This window comes from Aulostomus chinensis, chromosome 17 (genome assembly GCF_037954235.1).
Source record: "Aulostomus chinensis isolate RoL2024-O1b breed Wild chromosome 17, RoL_Achi_v1.0, whole genome shotgun sequence".
Classification (NCBI taxonomy): Eukaryota; Metazoa; Chordata; class Actinopteri; order Syngnathiformes; family Aulostomidae; genus Aulostomus; species Aulostomus chinensis.
Window position 1 is genome coordinate 10675771 of NC_141336.1, and position 27733 is coordinate 10703503.

The window sequence follows — 27733 nt, forward strand, 5'->3', positions numbered from 1 at the left end:
TTGAATGATGTAATATAGACTAACAAAAATGTGGACAGTGTAAAATAATTATTTGGTTTCTATTAATAGGACACAAATAAACTACATCAATGAGGCATTACACAGCTTAGGGGAGGGGAAAATTGAGGAAGGTGGCCAGTCACAAGGGAAAGCTTGCAAATGGGACAAGGCCGAGATGTAGAATGAGTTTGTGTCCAGGTCACACACACTGCAAATGGAAAGCAATGGTGTTACTCCAGCAAGTTATTCACAAGAGGGCCCTGTATGCTGCCAACACGTCATTGTCCCAGTATACTCTGCAGACACAAAGTTTTGGTTTGTCCTTTGCACAGAATAACAAAGTCACCAGGTGTTCCTTGACTAGACAACAGATAGCTCCAGTCTGTTTCCACCACAAGGACACAACATCAGGCACTCTCGAGGCAAAAACATGAAGGCAAAACGAAGCATCACTATCACTTTTGTCAACTTTTCTTTGATAACATTTTTGCAGGCAAAAACAGGAATCCTCCATCCCAAATCCCACAAGGAACATATCAGTCTGCTGATTCATGCAAAGTCCGAATATCAGGTTTCACCACCCTCTCACTAAAAAGAACAAGTTTACACGTGATGAGAGCAGGAGTACGAGAACCCGATCATTGGCGCTTGCAGCTTTAATTTGGTGCCAACTCAGGATCCAGAACATGAGAAAGTTCTAAAAACCCTGTTGTTCAGTTTTAGAACAGGCACTACACTGTCCAGTTTGGGTTAATATAAAAAGGCTTGTTTACATCGCAGACTTTTCAAACCATAGAACCAATTATTGTAATATGAATTGAAGTCCCTTGGGGTCACCAATCCCTGACAATAACAATGCCCTCTGCATGATGAAGTCTTCCCATCCATGAGTCTAAAATGTGTCATAAGGACACACTACACCCCAGTCAGGTGGCGTGCACAGAATCACTGAAGCAAAAACAAGATAGTGATAAGCGGGTACCAACCAAGAGCCAAAAACGGCCTGTGATCGGTGGACCTACATGGGATAAGATTGCATGGTTGGTATCAAGTCATTCTGTGGTTCACCCCAGGCAACATGTCTAAGGTGTCAATTTTAAGGCTGGGTTGCTTGCTCATGCATATTCATTTGTGTTACCTTGGTGTGGATTAAAAGTTCAAATAATAAAACTTTTGAATGCATTTTTTGTTGTTGTTGTTTTTAACCACATGATGTGTCCTCTGCTGAGACTTGATGCAAAACACATCATTTTGTTGTTTTTAAAAAAGTTCAATATTCTTCCTTGTTGATCTAAGCAGAAAAGACAATGATGGCCCATCAGTTTGGTAGTGCCTAGAGTGTTTAAAGTTGTGTTTGATGACAACACCCATCAGAGGGTGCGAGGTTAGAGTATTACACTGCACAGGACGACTGGTAACTGTGCACGACTGCTGAAATGGTTATCCTGGAGGAACTAGGACATCTCCTCGACTCCTCTTAGCTGGTGTTGAATCATGTAATTAAAGGCAGAATCCTTCAACAGAGTGGCCAGGTCGGTGTCACCGGGAGTATCACACACCTGCAGCTGAGCACACCGGGAAGGGATGCATCTGTTTTAAGTAAAGATCCCAGTTGCAGTAAATCAAGCTTGATGCTTAGTTTTAATTCAAATTTAATCTTGGCTTCTGTGCACCGCTGCAAGTAGTTCCATTCGTTCCATTTGTTACGATTTGTGAAAATAATTTCATTTTTCCCTGCAATTCAGTCCAAGTAAAATCTATTTATTTGTTGTGAATGGTGATACCTCCACATAATGAGGATGCCACATGCAACACCGACAGGAGCATTTGAATAATTTACAACCTTGTCTCACTGGATACCAGCAACTTTAGACATTGACGTATGGCTTACAGACTGGTCGTATGTGTAATTGATGAGATGATGAGTTGTACTTCAGAATTCAGTAGAAGTTACATTGAATAGAAGTCGCCAAAGCATGCCTCAGCTCTTCAAAATAGTGTAACTCAATCAGTTTGTGGGGAAATACAGCACACCTCCTTGGTTGAACCTTATTTAGTCTAGTAAAAAGCCCATGTATTCTATTAACTTTTTTTTTTAACCGTTTGAGGCCTTTTATAAATTGCTAATTAACTGACGTTCACTTTCATGGAGTGAGATTACTTTTTACATGGCTACATATTGATTCTCCCCCAGGAACCCAGTCTTTTCCTGTCACAAATATACATAAACATAACTGCTGACAATGTGTCAAACTCTAAATACAACACAAATATTTTTCTTCACTGTCCATTTGTGACATACGGTCCACTTTTTTGAAATGCACAAGTTTTAACCCCAAATCCTTTTTTTCGTGACTCAATTAAGACATCTCTTTCGCGGATCTTTGCAGATACAAAATGCAATTCATTTAAGAGTCGGTATATCCAGAAAATACTGCTCTTTCAGCCACTGTCCTAAAGGGTGATGCGTCATTTAAGTCTTTAAAAAATTCATTTTTGAAAAACTGCTTCTTTGCTGTGTTTGCAGCCTACGTGGATTGGCTCAAACTGCTCACAGTGACGTCTCTCACCAGTCGCTAGTTATAGTTACCAGTCTCGGGTTCAGCTTTCATGCACTATTCATCAGTGTATCACATCTCTCCTGCCTGACTTCAGACTTAGACGAACCCATTTCCTTTACCTGCATCTTATTCTCACCACTCTGCTAATGTGTAAAATGTTTATGTAGTGTTGCTTCATTTCAGAGAAAGAAACAACCAGGAGCAGCCTCGGGGGGGGAAAAGAGCGTCATTTTGCTGTATGGTATGTATCAGGAGATTCATTTATACTCCAAGCAAATTAACAAATGAGCAAAGCGTAGAAGGTACTTTTATGACATTAGATATGTAATGTGTTAAGTCATTTAGTGTTAACTGAATCCCATTTTTTCTGAAAAAATGACACAATTTTATTGTATTTTGATCTTAATATCCAGAGTTAGTTTTTTTATATGATGTGTGTTTATTTCTAAACTATACTCAGTTACGTCATTATTTTGTTTGTGGAAAATGCAAATAGGGTTGTTACATCATTTTCACTGTGAAAATTAGTTTTCAATATATTTATTGCACGTTTTTGTTTTCAAGTATAACAAACAGGTCTAAGTAACGATTAAACAGAATTTACAAAGTGGTTTAAGAGGTAATTTATGTCAGATATTGAGATATTCTCAAAGGCCAGCATTGGAAGTAGTGGTAAGTTTTCTCAGCATGTTGAAATTAAACAACTTCCACTGGAAAAACTTGCTCTGCCGATGAATTATTTCCAAATTGATAGGTTTAAGTGTATTATTTTTCACAATGAATGTGAAATGTATCCTCTTTAACTGATGTATTAAGGTCAGGTGACTTGAATAATTGAAAGACCTTTTGAAGGCTAAACCAGGGTGTGGTAGCACACACACGCCAGTCCAAAAATGATGTCATACAGGATTGTTTTCAACGTTATCATCACCGTTTGCTAGATAGCAAGTTACATACTGACTTCTGAGCTGTTTTCAGTGTTTAAGATTGTCTGAATAATTTAGACATTATAGTTGGTCCTCTTGGGAACAATTAGTGGTTGACCTCCTAGTAGAGCGTTTGGTTTTTGGTGATTTAATCGTATGTTGTCAGATATTTCTAACATTTCCATCAAAGAAAGTAATAGACATTTATTCCCTTGTTAAGATGCAGACTTATAAAAGAGTTCATAATATTTTTATTTATTTTTTAAATTTTTAACAGAGCACACGCAGAACTGTTTTGAGCCATGAAGCGCAGTAAGCACCGCGGACACAAGGAGGACAGGAACGGAGGTATCAGTAACAAAGATGGATGACGGGAGACGAGGTCAAAGAAGTAGGCCCTTTTCATGGCAGCCATCTTGAGATGTCATTGCAGGGCAAAGACAGGTGTAATTGATACGGAAACAACAAATTTGAAGAAGAAGGACTCCAATCTCCTAGAGTACCAGTCCACCAACAACAAAACAAAACAAAGGGTTCAATTATGACATTTCCCTCATGAGCTTCCACAGGAGCATAAGAACTGGAAAGCCCCATTCGCCAGGGAAACCACTAAACCTAATTCAGCCTCAATCGTAGCATCTAGGTCAGGTTTGAATTTAAAACAAGGTGCAAACTATAAAAAATGAGGGTACATACAAGACAGGTAAACCAAAGTGGTTCTTAATAAAGAAAATGTATTGACTGATTGATTAAGAATTTGATAACCCAAACTCAAACTATATAAACTTTTCAGAAACTGAAGTGGAGGGTGGAGGAGCCATAAATGAACAGGATCGGATGGGGTTTAGAGGAAATTGAAGTGATGATGAGCTTACTCCCTTGACCTCTCAGCTCTACCAACCAGGGAAGAGCAAGCTTGAATACAAAAACGAAACACTGCAACGTACAGAAAGTCAGCCTAAATGCAATGACACGTCACAATGGCTGCTGTCAAAACGGCTTATTCTTTTTTCTTTGCAATTTCAATAATCATTCTTAACCAAAATTGACCAGTATTGCAACCATAACTATTATGATTATGATTATGATTATGATTAAGATTATTAATAGTTGGGGTAACAACAACAACAATAATAATAATAATAACCTGTTCTATATGAGCTTAACTGTCCATTGTCTCTCATGTGACTAGATGAACCAGCTATTCTGGAGACAGAGAACCTGGATCGTCAGGACATGCTAATGGGGGGACGCCCAGACCCTGACACTGTCTCGCTGGCCTCAGTCACAGCTGTCACCACTAATGTATCCAACAAGAGGTGAGCCAGATACTCCGCTGCATCTGACAGCCTCTTCAACACATTCAGTTTTATGATCTTGAAAGAGATGAATACCAACCTGTCCATTCTTACGTGGATTTTGTTAAAAACTCTCGTCAGCGGCCCAATCTAGTACCAACCTCTGATCTCATTGTTACACAGGTCAAAGCCAGACATAAAGATGGAGCCCAGTTCTGGTAGACCAGTGGATTACCAAGTAAGAGAAATCTTGATCTTAAAGATTTCCAGAGTCAACTTAAAAATGCCTAGAAAATGAGATTACTTAAGGTTCTTTTGAAAAATGTATCTTTTTGCCTCTGTAGCAGCGACAAACAAGAAATTAAACCCAAATAAAGCATAGACCTCTGGTTTCCACAGTATTAATGAGGTGAATGTCAAATTTCAGGTAAGTGTGACGGTGATTGAGGCCAGACAGCTGGTGGGTCTAAACATGGATCCAATGGTGTGCGTGGAGATCGGAGAAGATAAAAAATACACGTCAATGAAGGAATCAACCAACTGCCCGTACTACAATGAAGTGAGTTCATCAGTACAACTTGTCATTCATACTTATCACATCCACCATATAATCTTTAACAGAATATTAATACCCCAACTTTCATTTTCCAGTATTTTGTGTTTGACTTCCATGTCCCTCCAGATGTCATGTTTGACAAAATTCTGAAGTTGTCTGTAAGTTGTTTAACAGTTTATCATTAAACTGATTTATACTGTTGTTATTTGGCTTTGTTGACCTCTGTAATGTTCAACCCAACCATAGGTAATCCACTCGAAGAATCTTCTGCGAAGTGGAACACTGGTCGGAACATTCAAACTGGATGTTGGCACAATCTACTCCCAGCCAGGTTGAGCAGCAATAACTATCAGTCTTATTATTCTGATTTAGTTTGACAGGAAAGATTCATAACTGTTTTTGTTTGTTCTTCTCTTTCAGAGCATCAGTTTTACCACAAATGGGCGTTGCTGTCTGACCCCGATGACATCACTGCTGGGTGCAAAGGCTATGTTAAATGTGATATTGCAGTTGTCGCCAAAGGAGACACTATAAAAACTCCTCACAAGGCCAATGAATCAGATGAAGATGACATAGAGGGGTGAATAACATTTGCTGAAGATGACTCAGCTCTCAGGGTTTTGTCTGTTAGCCTGTTTCCGCATGTTCTGTTATTCTTTCAGCAACCTCTTAATACCAGAGGGGGTACCTGCTGAGCGGCAGTGGGCTCGTTATTATCTGAAGATCTACAGAGCAGAGGGACTCCCCCGAATGAACACCAGCATCATGGCCAATGTCAAAAAGGCCTTTATAGGAGAAAATAAAGACCTAGTTGATCCTTACGTTCAAGTATTGTTTGCAGGGCAGAAGGCGAGTGAAGTCCCTCCTGCTCTTGTCTTGGTGAGGTGCTGCCGATTGTACTAACTCTGATGTGTGATCACAGGGGAAAACCTCAGTTCAGAAGAGCTGCTACGAGCCCATCTGGAACGAACAGATTGTGTTCACAGAGATGTTCCCGCCTCTGTGCAAGCGTATGAAGATCCAAATCCGTGACTCAGACAAAGTGAATGATGTAGCTATGGGAACACACTTCCTGGATCTACGAAAGATTGCCAATGATGGGGACAAAGGTGATAATTAATTTTATTTTAAAGCAATAATTCACCCATAAAGCCTTTCAAGTCCAAGTTGTCTTGGGTTCACAAAGATATTTTTCCCTCCTGCATCACCTCTTTGTGACGTCATATTGCAGAATGAAAAACTACATATTTTTTGCAAGCAGCTAACAGTGATTTAGAGCTTACAACAACTACAGCAAGAGAACAACTGCAAAACTGCCCAAAACATCAATAAACAAACTCAAGTGAATTGTCTGATTTAATGCACGTCTTATTTCAGTGCTCATTCAGGGTGCAGTAGAGCTTGATTAGCAAAGCCGCAGATGAACCAATTGGCACCAAACTGGAAGTGTTATAGTTAGTTTTTAGCTGAAATTTAACTGTGTTGATGAGAATGCAGCTGGATGTAAACAGATGTTTGGACAGTTTTGCTGCTGTAGCTTTCATTCGCCACAAGATGCTATTAGCTCCGAGCTAAATATATGTGTGACTGGCTCTTTCTGCATTCTTGGGTCACAAAGAAGAGGTACAGGAGAGAAAAAGTGTCTTTGTGAGCCAAAGCCAAATGTTTGTGAGTAAGCAATGTCGAAAAATGAAGCCTGACAATTTGCAATTGACAATCCATGGAAATTTGCTACACAAATCCAGTATATGTAGTTCAGTCAAGACTCTCTTTCCATCAGTATTGATTTCATTTCATGCCTGTTTATGTTGAAACAAACCCCATAGCTTGTCATTATTTAAATTTGCCACCGTGCTGGCAAATTTTGACATGGATTTCTCTGTTAATAATTTATGTGTAAACAGAGAATGTATGATCATGACAATTCATGGAAAAAAATCATGGAAATTTATTGGCGAAAATGTGTATGAACTTTGATACCCAGAATTACAAAATTTACTGTCTCACTTAACTAAAATTTACCTTGAGCAAAGTTTTGATAAAAGATATTCTGTTTTAACCTTTCCATTATTTATTTGGAAATTATCTTAATACTCATACTATTATGCTTAATACTCCTTGTTTTTTCCACAGGCTTCCTCCCCACAATGGGCCCAGCCTGGGTGAACATGTACGGCTCCACTCGTACCTACACACTGATGGATGAGTACCAGGAGTTAAATGAGGGACTTGGTGAGGGGGTGTCCTTCAGGGCCCGTCTGCTCATCAGCGTAGGTGTGGAGATTCTGGACCCCTCCTCACCTGACATTACCAGCTCAACAGAGGTGCAGGTGGAGGGAGTGCCCAACATTTCAGAGGTGAGTCCCTGCTGCCTGGACAGGCAGCCATGCAGAGAAAGTCTGTTGTTCTGCTGACAACTCATTGTGCTGTGGTTATTGTGAATTATTAATTGTCTTTATTTAGCCCACCCATTGCATTATTAACATGCTTTGGGCATTATTGTGGCTTCTTTTTGCTGGAAATGTAAGTCATGGGACAAATTCAACCGAGCCTGGCTGGGCCGTAACCCATAATCGGTATGTTTTTATTTCACAGACCGCAACTGGGAAGGTTGAGGAATTTTTCCTCTTCGGGTCCTTCCTTGAGGCCACAATGATTGACAGAAAGATTGGTGATAAACCCATCAACTTTGAGATCACCATAGGTATTTCTCATCATTCACTAGTCATTGTGTTCCTATTATCTGTCTCCGCCTTGCTATTATGACTCAAATGTAATTCTTTGGGGACTTAAATGTCATTTACTGTGTTTTAGGTTAGATTCTAATGAGAAATGTGCAACTTCTTGAAATTATTGCTTGCTAACTTGCATCATGTGGGGCAATATAGTCATAATTCAGCATAAAAACCAAAAATGCTCTTTCTCATGACTTGTAGGTGTAGCCGTAACTTGTAAAATGGTTGCTTTCTACCAGGTTACTACGGAAATGAGATTGATGGGGTGGTCAAGCCTAAAACAACAGGGAAGAAGGGGGGAGGTGATGGTGAAGAGGAAACAGAACTGATCCAGAACTCCAGTGAGGAGGAGATGGATGACGACACTGACCTGACTTCAGTTGCAACAACTCCCCCCATGAAACCTGTCGTCACTGACCGGTCAGATCTGCAATATTATTAACATAGAGGGAGCAAATAACAAACTTAACATATTCAAAAGAAACAGATCTCAATACAAGTTCTCGGCAAAATCCACATCATCAGTAGATACTGCAATCCAGGAATGTGCGATATGAAATTCTAAAGTATTATAGTGATTCTTCACTGCAGCTTGCGCTACTATTTATTATTCCTTTTTTATTAAACATATCCCCTATTTGTATTTTCAGAAACTACTTCCACCTGCCCTATTTTGAGCGGAAGCCTTGTGTCTACATTAAGAGTTGGTGGCAGGACCAGAGACGGAGGCTGTACAACGCCAATATTATTGACAACATTGCAGATAAACTGGCAAGTCACACACTTTCCATCTGTCCATCCATTTGTGTCTGTCAGAAGATGAACGTGGCTGAATGAATGGCCACTATAATAATTAACATCTACAGGAGGATGGCCTCAACGATGTGCAAGAGATCATCAAGACAGAAAAAACATATCCTGAGCGCAGATTGAGGGGGGTCCTTGAGGAACTCAGCCAAGGATGCAGGTCAGTAGTCACGAACATAAACAAACAATAATGACAAGTTATAGTTACGCTGCAGTGGAACGGACTCATAGAATATTTCAGTCTGATCTTAATTCCTCTTCTTTCAGTAAATTTCTCTCTTTGGCAAACAAAGACCAGAGTCAGTCGGGCAGAACCAAGCTGGACAGAGAGAGACTGAAACTATGCATGTCTGAAGTGGTAGGTTCATTAAATACTTAGTTTTAAGAGCTGGAATTATACTTGATTCTGAAGAAGATGTTTCTGGTTGTAGGAGACCGTTGGTCAGCAAGCTAAAGCCATGAGGTCACAGGTGAAAAAAAACACAGTGAGAGATAAAATCAAGCTTGCTCAAAACTTCCTCCAAAAGCTGCGTTTCCTGGCTGATGAAGTAAGAGCCATCCCATTGAATGCATTAATGAGACATAAATAATATTGGTCTTTGTTGCTTGTATTTTAATGTGTGTTACCTTTCCTGCAGCCTCAACACAGCATTCCTGACATTTTCATATGGATGATCAGTAATGGGAAGCGTATTGCTTATGCACGAGTTCCTTCCAAAGACATCCTGTATTCTAGTATAGATGAAGAGAGGGGAAAGGACTGTAGCAAAGTCAAAACAATCTTCCTGAGGGTGAGTTTGCACTAAATATGGTAACTTCATCAAAACAATCTCAAAGTCATTTTTTAATTCTTGGTTCCGATGTATAGTTAGGCCTCATTAATGAAATGTTCTTAATTGTAAATAATCTTTGCAAAGTGTTACAAGGTTACAGGAGGAAGGCGTTAAAAATATCTGTTAAGCTCACTTCTTGGCTGTAAGATTATGGAGGATTCTAAAAGCCTGTTTGATAGAACATGTTTCTTGGTATGAATATTTCATGACTGATGCCCAGTGTTCCCTTTTTTCATATCCCAATCAACTACCAGAGCTATCTATTCTTCCTCCTGTACATATTTTTTATAGATTTGAATAATTTTTCTCATGTTTGTATTGTTCTTATTTTTGTATATTTATATACCATTATCCATCCATCCATTTTGAACCGCTTATCCTGTTAAGGGTCTGGAGTCTATCCCAGCAGCCTTTGGGTGTGAAGCAGGGTTCACCCTGGACAGGTCACCAGTCCATCACAGGGCCAACACATATAGACAGACAACCATTCACACTCACAGTCACGCCTACAGTCAATTTAGAGTATCAATCAGCCTCGTCCCCATTTGCATGTCTTTGGACTGTGGGAGGAAGCTGGAGTACCAGAGAGAACCCACACAGGCACAAGAGAACATGCAGACTCCACACAGAAATATCCTGTACTCGAGCCAGGGCTTGAACCCAGAACCTTCTTGCTGTGAGGCAACAGTACTGACCACTGCCTCTGGTTTTGTTGTTTTCAATGTCCCAATGAGACTCAGTACAAACCTTGGCGAAAGGTCTGATTTGCATCACACCTGCAAGGAGCCAGGTTTCAAATTATGTAGGGCTTGGACCCCTCATACATGCTTCCCAGTGTAGTTTTTCTCTTTTCTACTTCATAGATCCCTGGCAAAAAAGGTTTTGGACCTGCTGGCTGGACAGTCCAGGCCAAGATAGAGATCTATCTGTGGCTAGGCCTGAATAGACAGCGCAAAGACTACCTGTGTGGTTTACCTAATGGATTTGAAGAAAATAAGTTGTCCAAGGGACCTGGCATGCCATCTACACCACCAATTAGCCTTACGTACATGAGTAAGACCATAAATTGTCATGTTTTTATCATTGAAACAAACATCATTGATTGTTTAAAAATGATGTATTGCTCTTATTAAGTATTTACTTGTGTATTTGTCCACAGTGAAACAGATCTTCCAGCTGAGAGTGCACATGTACCAAGCTCGCAGCCTGTTTGCTGCTGATAGTACAGGATTGTCAGATCCTTTTGCAAGGGTCTTCTTTTCAACACAGAGCCAGGTCACTGAGGTGAGCATTCTCAAAGTGAATTTTCATGAGGTCAAGGTAACTTCTTGAATGGCAGATCTTATTCAGATCTTCTGTTTTTTTTCAGGTGCTTCCTGAGACTCTCTGCCCAACATGGGATCAGCTGCTGGTTTTTGAGAACGTGGAGTTGTTTGGAGAGGCTATCGAACTCAGACATGACCCTCCTATTATTGTCCTTGAACTCTATGATCAAGACACTGTGGTAAGGGTTTTGTTTTTGTTTTTGTTTTTTTATAAATGTTACTGTTTTCTGACAGATGTATTGATGTGGTCAAGTGTATCTGTAGATAATGGCTCATCATAGCTATTTCAGTGTGTATTATCCAATATAAAGAATAGCACTTAATTTGGGAAGATACTTGCGATTAAGTACAATGATTAAATTAAACGTTTTTCAAACCATATTTGAAGGATCAATGCACAAAGCGCAAGAGCTCATATATCAATATTTAAATGATGTACTCCAGTATCTGTGAAGATCATTTTTATTGCAGTATTTTCCTTGCACTGATCACTGATGTCCATCATTCTTCATGATCAAGCTTTTCATAATGACATTTCAGGGATCGATGCAAAACACTATATATATATATATTATATAAATATATATATATATATATATATATATATACCTACACACACACACATATATCTATATATCTATCTATCTATCTGTATATATATATATATATATATATATATATATATATATATATATATGTATATATATACCTGAATGAACACATTGAATTATGTAACAAAGAAAAAAAAAGTTAAATAAGTGTAAATATGCTTTATATTCTGGATTCCTCAAAGTAGCCACCCTTTGCTTTGTTGACAGTATATATATATATATATATATATATATATATATATATATATATATATATATATATATATATATATATATATATATGAACTTTGGAATATCAGCACCAGCCCCACATTGTCAGGGCCTTGAGCAAAGTATAAAGCAGCTACCAAACACTATTCTTTCTTCCCAAAAGTTCTAATAATTTAAACCTAATGAAATATAAAAAAAATAAATCTTTCACTAAATTTGTTTCATTCGTATTTGCCTGTTATACTGTTTTATATTTGTTTTTAAGATGCAGCTGTTAACGGTGAAATACAGTATATTTTAAATAATGTTTTTTGCTAATTGTCAATTCTCATATTTGTTTCTGACAATAACACGATTATTTTGGATGACCCTTTTGGATAAGTAGAGTGTGATTTTTTTTTATGTATTGTAGTGATACTGTAACGTGTGCAGTATAATTGAAAGGCATGCAAGAGGAATAAGCTGCATATCAATGCTCATCTACTTTATTCATTTATTGATCGGCTTATACCTGTTGCATTCCTTTTAGATAAATGTTGTGGGGGTTCTGTATGGGGGAAACACAGAATGTGGACTTTCATAACCACTAACTGCAAGAGAGTGAGTCGTATTTAGAAACAGGAAGCAGTTGACATTATTATGCCTGTTTTGCAGTTCACTGGTTATTTTAGGTATTTTGCATTTTCCCCTTTAGAGCTTTTTTGTTTTTAATGCATTTTTTTCTGCAGCCTGTCTGGAAACATGTGCATCTCAAGCCATGTTTCGTCCTGCTGGTAGGACAAATTTATCAGTGATGAAACCGTGAGCAACCTTTTTCAACTCCTTTTTAAGATGAGGAGAACAGCATTGGATATGATATTGAAGGCTAAATAGACCATTCTTTCATATAGTCAAATTAGATTTCATGGATTTAAAGATTTGATAAGTCATATGCTTCCAGGGCAAAGCAGATTTCATGGGCCGAACCTTTGCTAAGCCCGTTGTCAAGATGGCGGATGAACATTATGGCCCCCCTCGTTTTCCTCCCCAACTGGAGTACTATCAGATCTACCGCGGGAACTGCACAGCTGGTGAAATGCTGGCTGCTTTTGAACTGCTACAGGTTTGTCAATCTTACACAAACACCAGCTAGATGTGCATGACTGGAAGATTTTACTGATTTCTTGAGTCTTCTGTCAGATTGGCCCCAATGGGAGAGCTGACCTGCCACCTATAGATGGCCCTACAGACATGGACCGTGGCCCAATCCTTCCTGTTCCACTGGGAATCAGACCGGTACTCAGCAAGTACAGGATTGAGGTGAAGATTTGATTTTGAAAGAACGATTAATTCTTTTTAACCAATAAGTCGACTATTAGCAGGTTTCTAATTCATCATCAATTAATGCGTCTGACTTTATTACCCCATTCACCCAAAATTAATAGCTCCATATTATCAATCATACATCTTGAGCCATGCTGGGAAAATGTATTTGAATAACTAAGATGAAGTTAAAAACAACAAAATTGCTGTTTCTCTCTTATGATCCAGGTGTTGTTCTGGGGCTTAAGGGACTTGAAGAGGGTGAATCTGGCCCAGGTGGATCGGCCTCGTGTGGACATCGAATGTGCTGGCAAGGGAGTCCAGTCTGCCCTCATTCCAAACTACAGGAAAAACCCCAACTTCAGTACCCTTGTCAAGTGGTTCGAAGTTGTATGTTATTTTTAATATTAACATTTTCTCTCACCATGTTATTAAAGTTACTGTTGCAATTATGGAGCATTTTTAGCTTCAACTGTTGTTTGATGGTTCACTGATTGACAAGCAGAGTCATTTGTACTCTGGGCTCCCAGCATCAGTTCAGATTCTAGAGGTTTGCTCTGAATTCTGAGTAGAGACATTATGTAAGCGGCAAAAAGACAGACGATGAAAGTTATGAAGAAGGCCAAAAGCTGAAAAAGAAAAATTAGATTGCTTGACACCAAGTCAGTGTAACAATGCATTTAAACACCTGCACAAAACCTACGACTTTGGGTTGAGTTATGTGTGTGATGGTTTGACTTTAAGTTTTTGATTTAAGATTTTCTTAAGGGTTCCAGCCACCTGGAATTGAAGGTAGTCAATTTTTTTTTCAAAATGATGAAACCTCACAACTACAAAAATATACGTTCACTCAATAATAAATAAAAAATGACAACAGGTCAAACGATTTAATTTTTCAGTACAAACTCAAAACCAGCTTTAAACTCCCATCCATCCATCCAAACATTTTCTACCATTTGTCCATTTAAGGGTCACGGGGGGCTGGAGCCTATCCCAGCTGCCTTCAGGTGAGAGGACGGGTTCACCCTGGACGAGTTGCCAGTCCATCACAGGGCCAACACATAGAGACAGACAACCATTCACACTCAAAGCTACACATATGGTCATTTTAGAGTATCCAGGTAGCCTCGTCCCCAATTGCATGTCTTTGGACTGTGGGAGGAAGCTGGAGTACCCAGAGAGAACCCACGCAGGCACAGGGAGAACATGCAGACTCCACACAGAAAGATCCCGTGTCCGAGTCGGCGCTCAAACCCAGAACCCTCTTGCTGTGAGGCAACAGCGCTAACCACTACACCACTGTGCTGCCTGCTCTGAACCCCTAACAGAAAAAACAATTACGTTAAATGATCTATCATTAATATGAAACATAAAAAGTAAGTTGTTTTATGTCATGTTATAATGTATTTTAATTGAGTTGTTTCCCTTCCAGGCGCCATGGTGGCGCAGTGGTCACCTCACAGCAAGAAGGTTCCAAAGACTCGGCGAATCAGAAACTCTAAATTGACTGTAGGTGTGGGTGTGAGTGTGAATGGTTGTCTGTCTACATGTGTTGGCCCTGCGATGGACTGGCTTCCCGTCAGGAAGTGAACCCCGCCTCTCGCCTGAAGGCTGCTGGGATAGGCTCCAGTCCCCCCAAAATCCTTAACAGGACATGTGGTAGAAAAAGGATGGATGGATGGATGGATGTTTCCCTTCCAGTCATGTTAGAATTGGTAGGCACTTTTCGAAGCAACCAGATTGGAATGTGTAACGTGTTAACAAGCCCAGTCCTACACTGGACATGAATTCACAACCTTGGCATTGAAAGTTCACCCTCTAGTAAGGAGGCTCACATGCATCACTTACTGGTATGAGGCCTAACATCCTGAAAACTTAAGTTTAGCCTTCTAGTCTTGCCATAATGGCTTTTTGCAACCAAATGGATCTTGAGAGGAGTTAGGGAAGGATATGAAACACAGCAAGGCCTTTGGTAGCAATTTGTCAGTCACAAGGTAGCAATACCCTAAAGAATACCCTGTTTATTATCTGTTTCACTCTAAATTGTCGTATAATTCACCACATTAAGATCATGGTACACTGAACACTTGAAACTAGCAATTTAGGCTGTTAAAATGTTAGGAAAATGTTCACTGAGGTTCTCTTAGAGACCTCTATACCGTCGGACTCTTTTTGTTCATCACTAGAAAGCATGCAAGTTTAAGGTGGCTGGCAGGAATCTCTGTCAATTCAATGTACAGTCAGTGGCAACATTTCATAATGTTTGAAAAAGGTCTAAAAAAAGAAGTGTACAACCAGTCAATACAAATTCCTTTAAGCGAATGTATATTTGCTGAATTGAAGTACTCCTGTATTTTGTGTGTCAGGATTTGCCCGAGAATGAGTTGCTTCACCCTCCGCTGAACATCCGAGTGGTGGACTGCAGGGCTTTTGGCCGCTACACTTTGGTTGGCTCCAACGCCGTCACCAGCCTGCGCAAGTTCATCTACAGACTCTCAGACAAGCAGGCCAACAACTGGTCCACGACAGGTAGCTTGTCCCTAATAAACGTGATGTGGACCTAGGAACAAGAATGCAAATTTTAAAAAACACAGTATTTGTTGGTCCATTCATATTTTCTCTCAACAATGCAATGCTTTAATGATTACATTTTAAGAAATGCATTGACATCATCCCTTTATCTTTAAGACGAAATTATTGTTGTCAACATGGAGACCGAACCTGCTTTTAAGAAGATGGATACTGTGGTCAAATTAGACTCTGTGAGTTCTGACATTTCAGTTGTTTGGAAGCTTCATTGAATAATAATAATCCTTAAAGTCAAAAAGTATCATTTTAATGTTAATAACAGAGAGTAGATCATACAAGAAAATGTTCAATTGTGTGCTAAATGATCTCTCACTTTGCACACTTTGTAGTGCTCTGATGCCGTGGTCAAAGTTGAGGTAAGGAAATGTTTTAAGTGCTTTATGTTTGACACTGACAACAAGATCATTATTCAACACAAGGACCAAATAGTGGTGTTGTCTGTTTATGCCAAGGCATTTAATACAGTAACATTCTGACGATGATCTTTTTTTTTTTTCTTCTAGGACGATGATAAGGACGGAAAAGGGAAAAAGAAGATGAGGAAGAAGGGTGATGACATCGAAGAAGAAGGGCTTGATGAGAGCATGTTGGATTGGTGGTCCAAATATTTTGCCTCCATTGAGACCTTGACAGAGGTACAAAATTTGATTTAACAGCCTGAGTCGTGTATTTGAAGAGGGGTCAGCCATCTTTACAAAGTTGCAAGTTCTACTCTTTAGAAGTAACTTAAGAAATTATCTCCTGCTCCTACAGACCCTCAAGTCTCAGGAAGCAGCTCTTTCTGATTCGGAGGACAAAGATGATGCAGACGTTGCAGATGGTGGAGGTAAAACCACATGTGAATTTAAATATGCAAAATTGTCATGAATGTGAGTTTGATGTTGTTGTTTTATACAAGCCTCAGTGTCAAGGAGATAGATTCTGTCTCTCTTCTGTGCTGTACTTCTGTGCTCCTGAATGCTAGTTAGCTTAGCACAATTAATGGTAGTGTATGGGAAGTGTTAGCATACTTCTATCAAACTTTAATTAAGTCGGTTCAGCATCTTTGAAATCAAAATGATTAGCAGTGACAGTTGCTTTTATAGTGGGCTGCTAATATTTGTTTTGTCAGCAGAATTTACTTTTGGGTTTTTCTGTGTGAAGTCACTGTGTCCAGCAGTCAGGAGAGTGGTTCTGACTATGAGTCTGATGATAATTGATGTCCACTATAATGTCTTGTCATTTAGAATTTTTATTCTACAACAAACGTAATGAACAACCTTTTTTTAAATTAACGCAGAATGCACAAATACTATTATTGGAGAAAAGGGTATTTGATGACTTACGAAATGATGTCATTTACATGTATGCTAATGCCTCCCCTCCATCGCCACTCATTGTGCTAAGCTAACTAGCGGACAGCTAGCCTCTGTGGGTCTCAGCTCCTAATGCAACACAGGAGAGAAGGGTATCTATCTTTTTTTTTCTGGCTCTGAGGAAGATGGACAATAAGGGTATATCACAAGAAGCTGGTATTTTCCTTTAACTGGTGTTTATGAAACAAAGATGTTATTTGACCTTTGAAATGAGCACATTTGTCCTTTTTAAAGCTGACTAATTCTGTTGTTCTCTTCTACGTTACAGTAGTGAACTGCCTCGTAGCCCCATGATGACTACATGTAGATGCTGACATGAATCCTAATGTCCAAATATGGGCCAACTGCTTTTTCTCTCCCATATGCATATAAACATATATGCTGGTCATGAAAGTTGTCAAGTAGAAATCATGATAAAATTTTATTGTCCTGTTATAAATCTGTGCTGTGCCAACCAGGCATATAGTATCACCAATTAAAAAAGAAAAAAAGAAAATACAATTGCAGAAATTAAACACATATAAAATGACATACAATGCTGCTGAAGTTTATGTGACACACAGTGGAAAAATAATATAATATTGTGAAGTTGATGAGCTTTTCAGAGATCTCACATCTCTCCAGCTTCCTGCCTGCAGGATCCCACCAAGTATACCACTGAAGCGTGTGATACACACAGGGGTATACTTGCTATACAGTTGTAGCAGGTTTTGGCAACTTTCATGTGGAATTCATGTCTCGAGTGGTCTCTTCCTGTACTTCCACCCCCACTCCCACCTCACCCTGAACCCCTTTATCCCCCAACCCCCCTTCATCCCACCTTCACTGCCAACTTGTACTCAGATATCAAACCTGATGACTCTCCTGTAAAAGGCACAAAGAGAGGGAGGGGAAAGAAGGACAAGAAGAAGTCAGTAGCCGATCCTGCAGAGAGGAGGAAGCCAAAACTGGATGAGCTAAAGGTAATTAGCTGCACTCAGCATATACTGTACTGCACTTACTGCACTGAAGTTTCAAGGTATCTGTACTTTCAGTACTTATTTTCCTCAACATTTCAACACAAATATTTGTTCTCTCTACTCCCGACTTTTGCAGGATAGGCTTGTTTCTTTATTTAAGTTTAATTATTGTCAATTTACATCATCAATATCAAAACTATTTTACCCAAATTTACTGGTCATTTCATGTAAGAAATATCATCAACATCTAACCCTGATTGAGTTCTAACTGCACCGTAAGTGGGTTTTGCGTTGACTGCAAATTTCTGTTGCTGATACTGAAAACTGATTTGTGCAAGATTATAATGATGATGATTACTATTATTATAATTATATTAGTTACTCTATTTTTGGCAAATTACATTAGACTTTTTTCTGTACTGTAATAATATTAATAAAATAAAATATAAATGGCAAGCACTGTAGAAATTAAATACATTTTTTACCAACTTTTAATGAAGCATTGCCCATATCTGATATCATTTCATGTTCATTGCTTTTGCATATGTCAGTATGTGGCAGGTAGAAGTTCTAGATTACAAAAAAGCAAGTATTTTAGACTTGCAAATGCATCCTCATTTTTTCTGTATTAAATCAGGTGTATCCCAAAGAGCTGGAGAGTGACTTTGACAACTTTGAGGACTGGCTGCACAGTTTTAACCTGTTCAGGGGAAAAGCCGGCAACGACGATGACCAGGATGTGACAGACGAAGACAGAATTGTTGGAAAATTCAAAGTAAATGCAGAAAATGCGCATCTCTGGATCTACTGGGAATCAAGTATTAATGAATTAACGTTTTCTCTTCTTTCTAAGGGCTCATTGTGCATGTACAAAGTATCAGACGATATGCCCAGAGACATGAACTTTGACTCCAACATGGGGATGTTCCAGAACATTCCTCACAATGATCCAATCAATGTTCTTGTCCGGATTTATGTCATCAGAGTAAGAACTGGAATATCCCTGGATTCTTTGGATATCATTTCAATTCAATCAATTCATTCTATGAAACTCACATTTTTTGTTGGTAGGCGACTGATCTGCATCCAGCGGACATTAATGGAAAAGCTGATCCTTACATTGCAATCAAGCTAGGAAAGACAGAGCTCAAAGACAAAGAGAACTACATCTCTAAACAGCTGAACCCTTTGTTTGGGAAGTAAGTAGAAAGCCTGTACAATAGTAGTATTTTATCAGAAAGTTATTGTTTAGTTTTACGTGTATTTATTTTGCATGAAAACCAAAAAGCAAATAAAGTATTTTTTCATCCTCCCAGATCTTTTGACATTGAAGCCGTTTTCCCAATGGATTCCACTCTAACAGTCTCAATTTATGACTGGGATCTGGTTGGAACTGATGATCTGATTGGAGAAACCAAACTGGATTTGGAGAACCGTTTCTACAGCAAACACAGAGCCACCTGTGGTATAAGTTGTAACTATGCAACGTAAGAACCGCAAACTGAGCTCCTGCTAGCAGAGCGTTCAAGACTGTGGACAAACATTAGTGAATTAAATGATGTCAGACAGGTGGAGGTTTATGGAAGCTGACAACAGCAGTACTTTCTATTACAATATTATAGTATATTATAGTACTCTGACCTTGGAGAAACAATTTTCTATTTCTCATTAGAACAGGTTATTTCAAGAAATGTGTCTTTCCTTTAATAATCTGTTGTTTGGAGAAAACAGGAGTAGTAACTGCATCTTGAGATATTGCAATGCTTAACTCTTGATTTTGAGACGAAGGAATTAAAAAAGCTATTACAAGCTTTTCCACTCTTGACCATCATAGTGGTTCAGGATGAAGGTAATAACAGTCATAGAACTGTACATGAAATGAATAACCTTTTATTTCCATGTGGTAAGCAGTCAACTACCTGTTAGAACTCTTATTTTTACTGGGGTCTAGCTGTTTTCATAGAGGAAGGAATATTTTTATTACATATTGTCAAGTCATCATAGTAATACTGTAATACATTTTTTTTAATCAGTCTAACATTTTCTTTTCTTTTCTGTAGCTATGGTTACAATATTTGGAGGGATCCAATGAAACCCACTCAAATTCTGGCCAAACTGTGTAAGGATGGCAAACTGGATGGGCCTCACTACGGCCCAGGGGGACGAGTGAAGGTGGAGAACCGAGTCTTCATGGCACCTACGGAGATAGAGGATGAAAATGGTGTGTTGATTTCATTCAGACTTAAAGAGCAACATTTTGGGAAATACACTTTCTCACCATTTCACCATCTCTCCCCTGGGCCACATAGAGAGCTGAGACCCGGGACCAGCAGACCATTAGTTAACTTAGCATGTTAAATAGGAGTGGATAGGAAGTGTTGGCATACCTTAATCAAAAGTCATCAAATAGTTAATGAAGCCAATGACGATTGCAGAGAAAAGTATGTTTGATTATTTTTGACGGAGATATGCTAACATTTCCCATCCGCTAACAGTCATAGTGCTAAGCTAACTAGCAGTCAGCAAATCTTGGTGGGTCTCAGCTCCCTAATTCAGACACAAAGAAGGGTCTTTATCTTCAAGTTCTAATTTGTTTTTTGTTGTTGTTTTTTGCTTTTAATTTGCATGTTTGCATGCAAAAAGCAGAGTAAAGTGTGCATTTAAAGATACACTGCACAAATTGCGTGATGTCGTTTTTACAGGTTTGAAGAAGCAGACTAATGAACACCTGGCGCTGACCGTTCTGAATCATTGGGAGGAGATCCCTCGAGTTGGCTGTAAACTTGCCCCAGAACACGTGGAAACCAGACCCCTGTTACATCCCGATAAACCAGGAATTGAACAAGTATGAGTGTGTATTCTCATCTCCTCCTTGTATTATCGTCCCTGTGTTGTGTCTCACGGCTGTCAAATCTTTGTGGGGGAATTTCTTTAGGGGAGAATTGAGATGTGGGTGGATATGTTCCCCAAGGATATGACAGCACCTGGCCCTGCACTTGATATTTCACCAAGGAAACCAAAGAAGTATGTTCTTTATTCAGACATGGAACAAATAGTTTACAGCTTTTTTTAATACAATAGAAAAAAGTTTTTGCCGAAAGATGCTTACAAAGTCAATATGCTAGAAGGGTGCTGGTTGAACTTTTATCAGAACACATTAAAAGGGTTTAACTTGACATAATTGCTCAAAGATTTTCATCAGTCAAATCATTTGTTATTTTTGTGTTCAGGTTTGAACTGAGGGTCATAATTTGGAACACAGATGAGGTTGTTCTGGAGGATGATGATATCTTCACTGGAGAGAAATCCAGTGACATCTTTGTCAGAGGGTAAGCGTTATGTTTCTATTTGACCATCAAATGAAATAGAAATGCAAAAATATTAAAAACTTTTCTTGATTTAAATGAACAATTGTAACTTTAATCGCCCACCTCTCTGCCTGTAACAGCTGGCTTAAAGGGCAGCAGGAGGACAAGCAGGACACAGACGTCCACTACCATTCTATCACTGGGGAGGGCAACTTCAACTGGCGCTTCGTTTACCCCTTCGACTATCTCATGGCAGAGGAAAAAATCGTCATCTCCAAAAAAGAGTCCATGTTTGCCTGGGATGAAACAGAGTACAAAATCCCAGCTCGTCTGAATCTGCAAGTTTGGGACGCCGACCATTTTTCAGCAGATGACTTCTTAGGTCAGTCATTTATAATAACCATTTATTTCATGAACTACTTTTTACAGGAGCATTTTGTTTTTGTTTCCAGTGCTCTCTATTTCTCTCACCTCCCTTGATCCCATTTTAAGTGGCCCCACTCCTTAAAAGTGTGTGCAAGGATGAGACCACACATCATAGTGTAGTAACAACATCCAAAAGTGAAACAAAATCTGTTACACCTCTGCAAAATGGCAACAGCAAAGATCCATCTCTGAAGGCTGCGTACAGCATCTGCTCTGCATGTCAGTCATGGTGAACTAGGAGGTTGTTGCAAATGAAAACTAAATTGAATATTGAAAACAAATCAATAAACAGAGACACGCACCATCTTTAGTGTCACCATGTCAACCACAAGGTATATAAAACACAACAATGAGCCGGCTAGCTTGTTTTTTTGTTTTTTTTTGCATGCAAATAGCAAGCAACATTTAACTGACTTGTTCAGAAATTCCCTACCAATTGCCAGTCACTTCTTGCACATGGTGGCACAGTGATTATGCTTTTTTTAGGCTTCATGCCAATTTGTATCTGGATGACAGTTGTTTAGGACTGCATATTAAAGGCTTTGAAAAGCTATGGGGGCAGAGCATGGCACCAGTGCCCCCCCCCCCCCCCCCCCCCCCCAAATATTACAACCTATATGGTCAACTTTGCATATTTTCTTTTTGGGCCAGAGGCACTGAGGATCATTTGTGAAATGTTAATTACCAGAAATATTTTCTCACACACCATAGGACTTTTCAACCCCCAATTTAGTCTTACAGACAGGACATAAAGCCTAACGGTTGTTGTAACCCCTTGCTCCTGATATCTGTGGTATAACTCTTGTAATTTTCTCAACTTACTAAATAGGCTTGTTAAAGACGAGCATTAATAGCCTCCTACCTTCGTCATTTAACTGAGTTCAATGTCTTCATAGGTGCAATCGAGCTCGACCTGAATCGTTTCCCTCGTGGTGCCAAGACTGCCAAGCAGTGCACCATTGAGATGGTAACCAATGAAGCAGAGATGCCCACAGTCTCCATCTTCAAACAGAAGAGGATTAAAGGCTGGTGGCCTTTTGTGGCCAGAAATGAGGAGGATGAGTTTGAACTGACGGTAGGTTACAGCCAACACCAACAACACTGTTAGTTGATCATGCTTCCTATGGTGGCTTTGTGGGAGTTACGCTTGGATAATTTGACTTTTCAGGGCAAAGTGGAAGCAGAACTGCACCTTCTGACTGGAGAGGAAGCCGAGAAAAGCCCAGCTGGTGAAGGACGCAATGAACCTGAGCCACTGGAGAAACCCAAGTACGACACATCCTCTTCTACTCTTCACATCTCTATTACTGATCCTATGCAACCCTGCAGGGGCCAGAGAGACAATTACATTTCTAAGTGGGCATTAATAGAAAAACAATATTTATATGAAACTTCAAGATATAACTCATTCCCACAACTTAGTTATTTCAGGTTACTTTGGTTTAGTTATTTTATATTTTGATCAAGTTACATTTTGTGGCCTTTACTTGATTAAATTGGAGGCACGGTGGTGCAGTGGTTAGCACTGTCGCCTCACAGCAAGAAGGTTCCTCGAGCCTCGGCTCGAGCACGGGGTCTGTCTGTGTCTGCATGTTCTCCCTGTGCCTGTGTGGGTTCTCTCTGGGTACTCCAGCTTCCTCCCACAGTCCAGAGACATGCAAATGAGACGAGGCTGATTGATACTCTAAATTAACTGTAGGTGTGACTGTGAGTGTGAATGGTTGTCTGTCTCTATGTGTTGGCCCTGTGATGGAATGGTAACCCATCCAGGGTGAACCCCGCCTCACGCCAGAGGGTTGCTGGGATAGGCTCCAGCCCCCCCCCCCCCCCCATAACCCTTAACAGGATAAGTGGATGGAGGGATGGATAGGGATTTAAGGCTGGTTTTGAGTTTAGAGTAACTTGAGGGAGAGAGTTATATCTTGCGGCCCCCAAATATTTTTGTTCCCTGTTTATGCTCACAAACTCACACACGAACACAAAATCTCTCTCGGGCCACTCTAGGGATCCACACTGTTTTCTCTGCTGATCTGTCTTTCTCTGTTACATGGGCACTCTCACTATCAACACAGAGAAATAAATTCAAGTACTGATGTTGCTCCTGATGGTCCTGCTTAACCTTAAATGTGGTCTAACGCAAAACAGACCATTAATAGCAGCGTAAATTCTAGGATAAATAAAATTAGAATGAATAAATTTGATGATAAATCTGCCATAAACAATTTTTAAAAACTTCCAAATAAACATTAAAAGGAGTTTTAAAAATTAAACTAATAAAAAAAAAAAAAACATAAAATTTCTTGTGTTGAAGAAAGACATTTTGTATTTTACGTCAACCCCGCTCTGGACCTACGATCTTCTAACTTTACATGGTAAGTTGCTGTTTCTTCATATCTACTTTATGTTCCTACCTAGTATCAACTTTATTCTCATGATAAACTGCTTCTCTTAATATTACGTAGGTGTTTGTTGCAGTAAAATAAGCTAAATTTACATTTGGTTCACATAGAGAACAAAGTGGAGCTGAGAGTCTGTGTTTGTGTTCCTGCAGCCGTCCAGACACCAGCCTTCTGTGGTTCCTTACTCCCTTCAAAGCCATAAAACATTTGATCTGCAACCAGTACAAGTGGCTGGTCATCAAGATTGTCACTGCTCTCCTGCTGCTGGCCATGCTAGCTCTTTTCCTCTATAGCGCGCCTGGTTACATGGTCAAGAAAATGCTGGGGGCTTGAGTTACTCACACATCTCCGTAGAAGGTTCCAGCACTCTTTGGCTTTTTTTTTTAAGTCTTCTGCTAATCTTCAGTCACATCATTTTACAAAATAGATAGCCCAGATAATTTAAGTGAACGAGTTCAAGAATAAAGCAACAGCTATATGTCAAGGAAAGCTACTTTTTAGATTATTGCATTTAACATAAACATTAGCAGTTAACAATTTGAGGGACGTTGCAATAACGTTGCATAACTGGTGTTCTTAACTTGCTCTGCCATAAAAGAATCACTTGTGATCTGCTTGTGAGTCAGGCCGGACCTCGATACCACGGCTCCAACCTCCATCTATCGTTACAAACAGTCTGAGTGATGCCATCAGTAAAACTGGTCCAGTGTTACCATCTTACTGGAAGTCCCATACCCTTAATTTAACATGTTTCATTTGATCAAGAGGAGATGAAGAAGAAAAACTACAAGCAACAATTAGAAAACTTGCAGTGGGGTGCCTTAGATTTGTTTTTGCCTTGCTTTTAGTTTATTATTATTATTTTGATTTTGTTTTTTTGAGGTTTCTTTTTGGTTTCTATTCATTTTTTTCTGTTTTTTTTTTTTTTAAGATTTGCATTTGAATAAACTTTCCAGAAAAAAATTTCACTATCAGTAGTGCACACAATTTAATTTGAACTCGTTTGCACTTCCCCCTTAAATCGTTCTGGACCATCAAAAGAATATTTTTTAAAAATTTCCACACGATAAATTCATGTCTTTATCTTCAGTGTGTGTTTTGTTATCACTTTCAAACATCGGTGTCATACAATGTATTTAAAAAGGAAACTTTTCAATAAGTCTTCTCTCATAAAGGATTGATAAATTGTTGAGTGTGTTATTATTTGCATAGTAAGTACTTCATAAACCATTAATTAACTGCCAATGCGAAATTAAATTAAATTAATTTAAATTAATTAAAAATTAAATAGGTCATTCACACCAATGAGGGGCCACTATTTGGCAGGATGAAGGAAAACATATTAGTGTATTTTAAGTGGTAAAACAGCAAGTTCTTACAGGCTCTTTATCCTAGATGGATGAAAATGCAGTAGTCTAGCATACCATCATCTTGCCAAATAGTGTCCATGCATTTATGTATGGAAAATGAGATAATAAGTCATTTAAAATTGTTAATTAAGGGCTTATGAACAGGTTATTATAAAATTAAAAATGCACCCAACCATTTATTAATCCTTTATGAGGTGAGTGTAAGATGGTACCAGAATGTACCAATTGAGAATCATCTTCATGTCATATGAAGTTCTTCTTTTTAGTTTAGTTTTTTGTTTTTTTTTAAACGTGAACAGCGTCTCGTTTTTGGCATTCAGTAACACCTGTATACATCTCTGTACTTCACCAGCCGTCCAGATATCGCCCTCCTCTGGTTCCTCATCCCTCTCAAAGCAGCCAAACACCTGGTGTGTGACCAGTACAGGTGGCTGACCATCAAGATCGTCACTGCCCTCCTACTGCTGGCCATCTTGGCTCTTTTCCTCTACAGCGCACCTGGTTACATGGTGAAGAAAATGCTGGGCGTTTGAGTTGAACGAGTTGACAAAAACATTTCAGAAGATATTCTTTCAGTAAATATGGTGTTTGTGAATCACCAACCTGTATATGCCATTTAACAAAAAATCTCATGCACAATCGAAATAGAATGGCAAATACAAAATATCCCACATATCGAAACATTTGTACACAATTTAGGTGCACGCTTGATGTGATGCAGTTTTCCCGCTCGCTGAAATTTACACTACGCAACATTTTGTGTATTGAAGATATTTCATTCAAGTGTGGATCTTTTGTGTGTAGTTGGTTTGTGTTTAATTCCGATTGTTTTAATTTTTTTTGTGGTGTTTTCCTGTTGTATGCATGTGTCTTCATCGTCAGGGTGAAGTCAGACTATGTATGATATTTCAAACGTGTCAATAAACTGATCTGAGACTTGACAGTTGTCCTTGTATCTGTGTTGTCTGGTTCTCATGAAAATGAGTCGTGTCACGTAGAACGGGTTCTTAAACTTTTTCATGTTCTCGACCCGGCTGCACGGTGGTGCAGTGGTTAGCACTGTGGCCTCACAGCAAGAAGGTTCCGGGTTCGAGTCCCGGCTCGGGCGCAGGATCTTTCTGTGTGGAGTTTGCATGTTCTCCCCGTGCCTGCGTGGGTTCTCTCTGGTACTCCGGCTTCCTCCTACAGTCCAAAAACATGCAATTGGGGACGAGGTTGATTGAATACTCTAAATTGACCGTAGGTATGAATGAGAGTGTGAATGGTTGTTCGTCTCTGTATGTTGGCCCTGTGATGGACTGGCAACCTGTCTCGCCCGTTGACGCTGGGATAGGCTCCAGCCCCCCCGCGACCCTTAATGTGTAGGAATAAGCGGAAGATGACGATGGATGTTCTCGACCCTCATGTTGAGCCTTACTTTTAAGTGAATGGTTGTTCGTCTCTCTATGTTGGCCCTGCGATGGACTGGCAACCTGTCCAGGGTGAACCCCGCCTCTCGCCCGTTGACGCTGGGATAGGCTCCAGCCCGCCCGCGACCCTTAATGTGTAGGAATAAGCGGAAGATGACGATGGATGGATGGATAACCAAAACTAAAAAAAAAACCTGACTATTTAGAAACATGAGAAAATGCAATTTGCAAAATATACCATGACCGTTTTCAAATCATTTTTTAAAAAATGTGCCCCCCAAAAAACTTGTCAAGGTGAAATGGTGTCATTAAAGACAGACTGATAATATTGTGGCAGATTTCTTGATTTGAACACTGCAGTCACATTTCTTTCACAAAGGGCAGTATTTATCGAAAGTACTAATTATACAATAGGAAACAACATGAAGAGGCTCCTGGTAAGGAGGTAGTGAGTACTACCTCAGTTGTCTATCATGCAGCGTAAATGCCTCCAGGTTGTTTCATCAGTGTGTTTGTGTTGTCACCAGCCGTCCAGATATCGCCCTCCTCTGGTTCCTCATCCCGTTCAAGGCAGCGAAACATCTGATGTGTGACCAGTACAGGTGGCTGACCATCAAGATCGTCACCGCCCTCCTGCTGCTCGCCATCTTGGCTCTTTTCCTCTACAACACACCAGGCTACATGGTGAAGAAAATGTTGGGCGCTTGAGAGAAAGGAAACTTTACACTGTATATAAACAATTGTGCTGTTGAGT

The 27733-nt window shown here is 39.5% G+C and overlaps 1 protein-coding gene across 2 annotated transcripts; it reads left to right on the forward strand.

Annotated features, from left to right (window-relative positions):
- The first annotated feature begins 3789 nt into the window (after nucleotides 1–3789).
- Nucleotides 3790–27687, forward strand: LOC147246257 (otoferlin-like). Of its 2 annotated transcripts, none has more exons than XM_086181576.1 (41): nucleotides 3790–3835; nucleotides 4680–4806; nucleotides 4969–5023; nucleotides 5213–5344; nucleotides 5437–5499; nucleotides 5588–5672; nucleotides 5762–5921; nucleotides 6004–6190; nucleotides 6264–6450; nucleotides 7475–7698; nucleotides 7937–8045; nucleotides 8316–8496; nucleotides 8727–8847; nucleotides 8943–9043; nucleotides 9151–9241; nucleotides 9315–9431; nucleotides 9522–9674; nucleotides 10580–10769; nucleotides 10876–11000; nucleotides 11086–11220; nucleotides 12803–12964; nucleotides 13042–13161; nucleotides 13393–13554; nucleotides 15531–15693; nucleotides 15853–15926; nucleotides 16083–16109; nucleotides 16257–16388; nucleotides 16507–16579; nucleotides 17952–18070; nucleotides 18705–18842; nucleotides 18921–19052; nucleotides 19139–19266; nucleotides 19384–19554; nucleotides 20128–20288; nucleotides 20770–20912; nucleotides 21003–21091; nucleotides 21298–21396; nucleotides 21516–21757; nucleotides 22698–22876; nucleotides 22970–23070; nucleotides 27507–27687. In XM_086181576.1, exons 1-41 carry the CDS (start codon nucleotides 3790–3792, stop codon nucleotides 27685–27687), a joined length of 5385 nt encoding a protein of 1794 aa, XP_086037702.1. The 2 variants fall into 2 exon arrangements, with proteins under 2 accessions (XP_086037702.1, XP_086037703.1); XM_086181577.1 differs by having other exon boundaries at nucleotides 17982–18070.
- The last annotated feature ends 46 nt before the right edge of the window (nucleotides 27688–27733 follow it).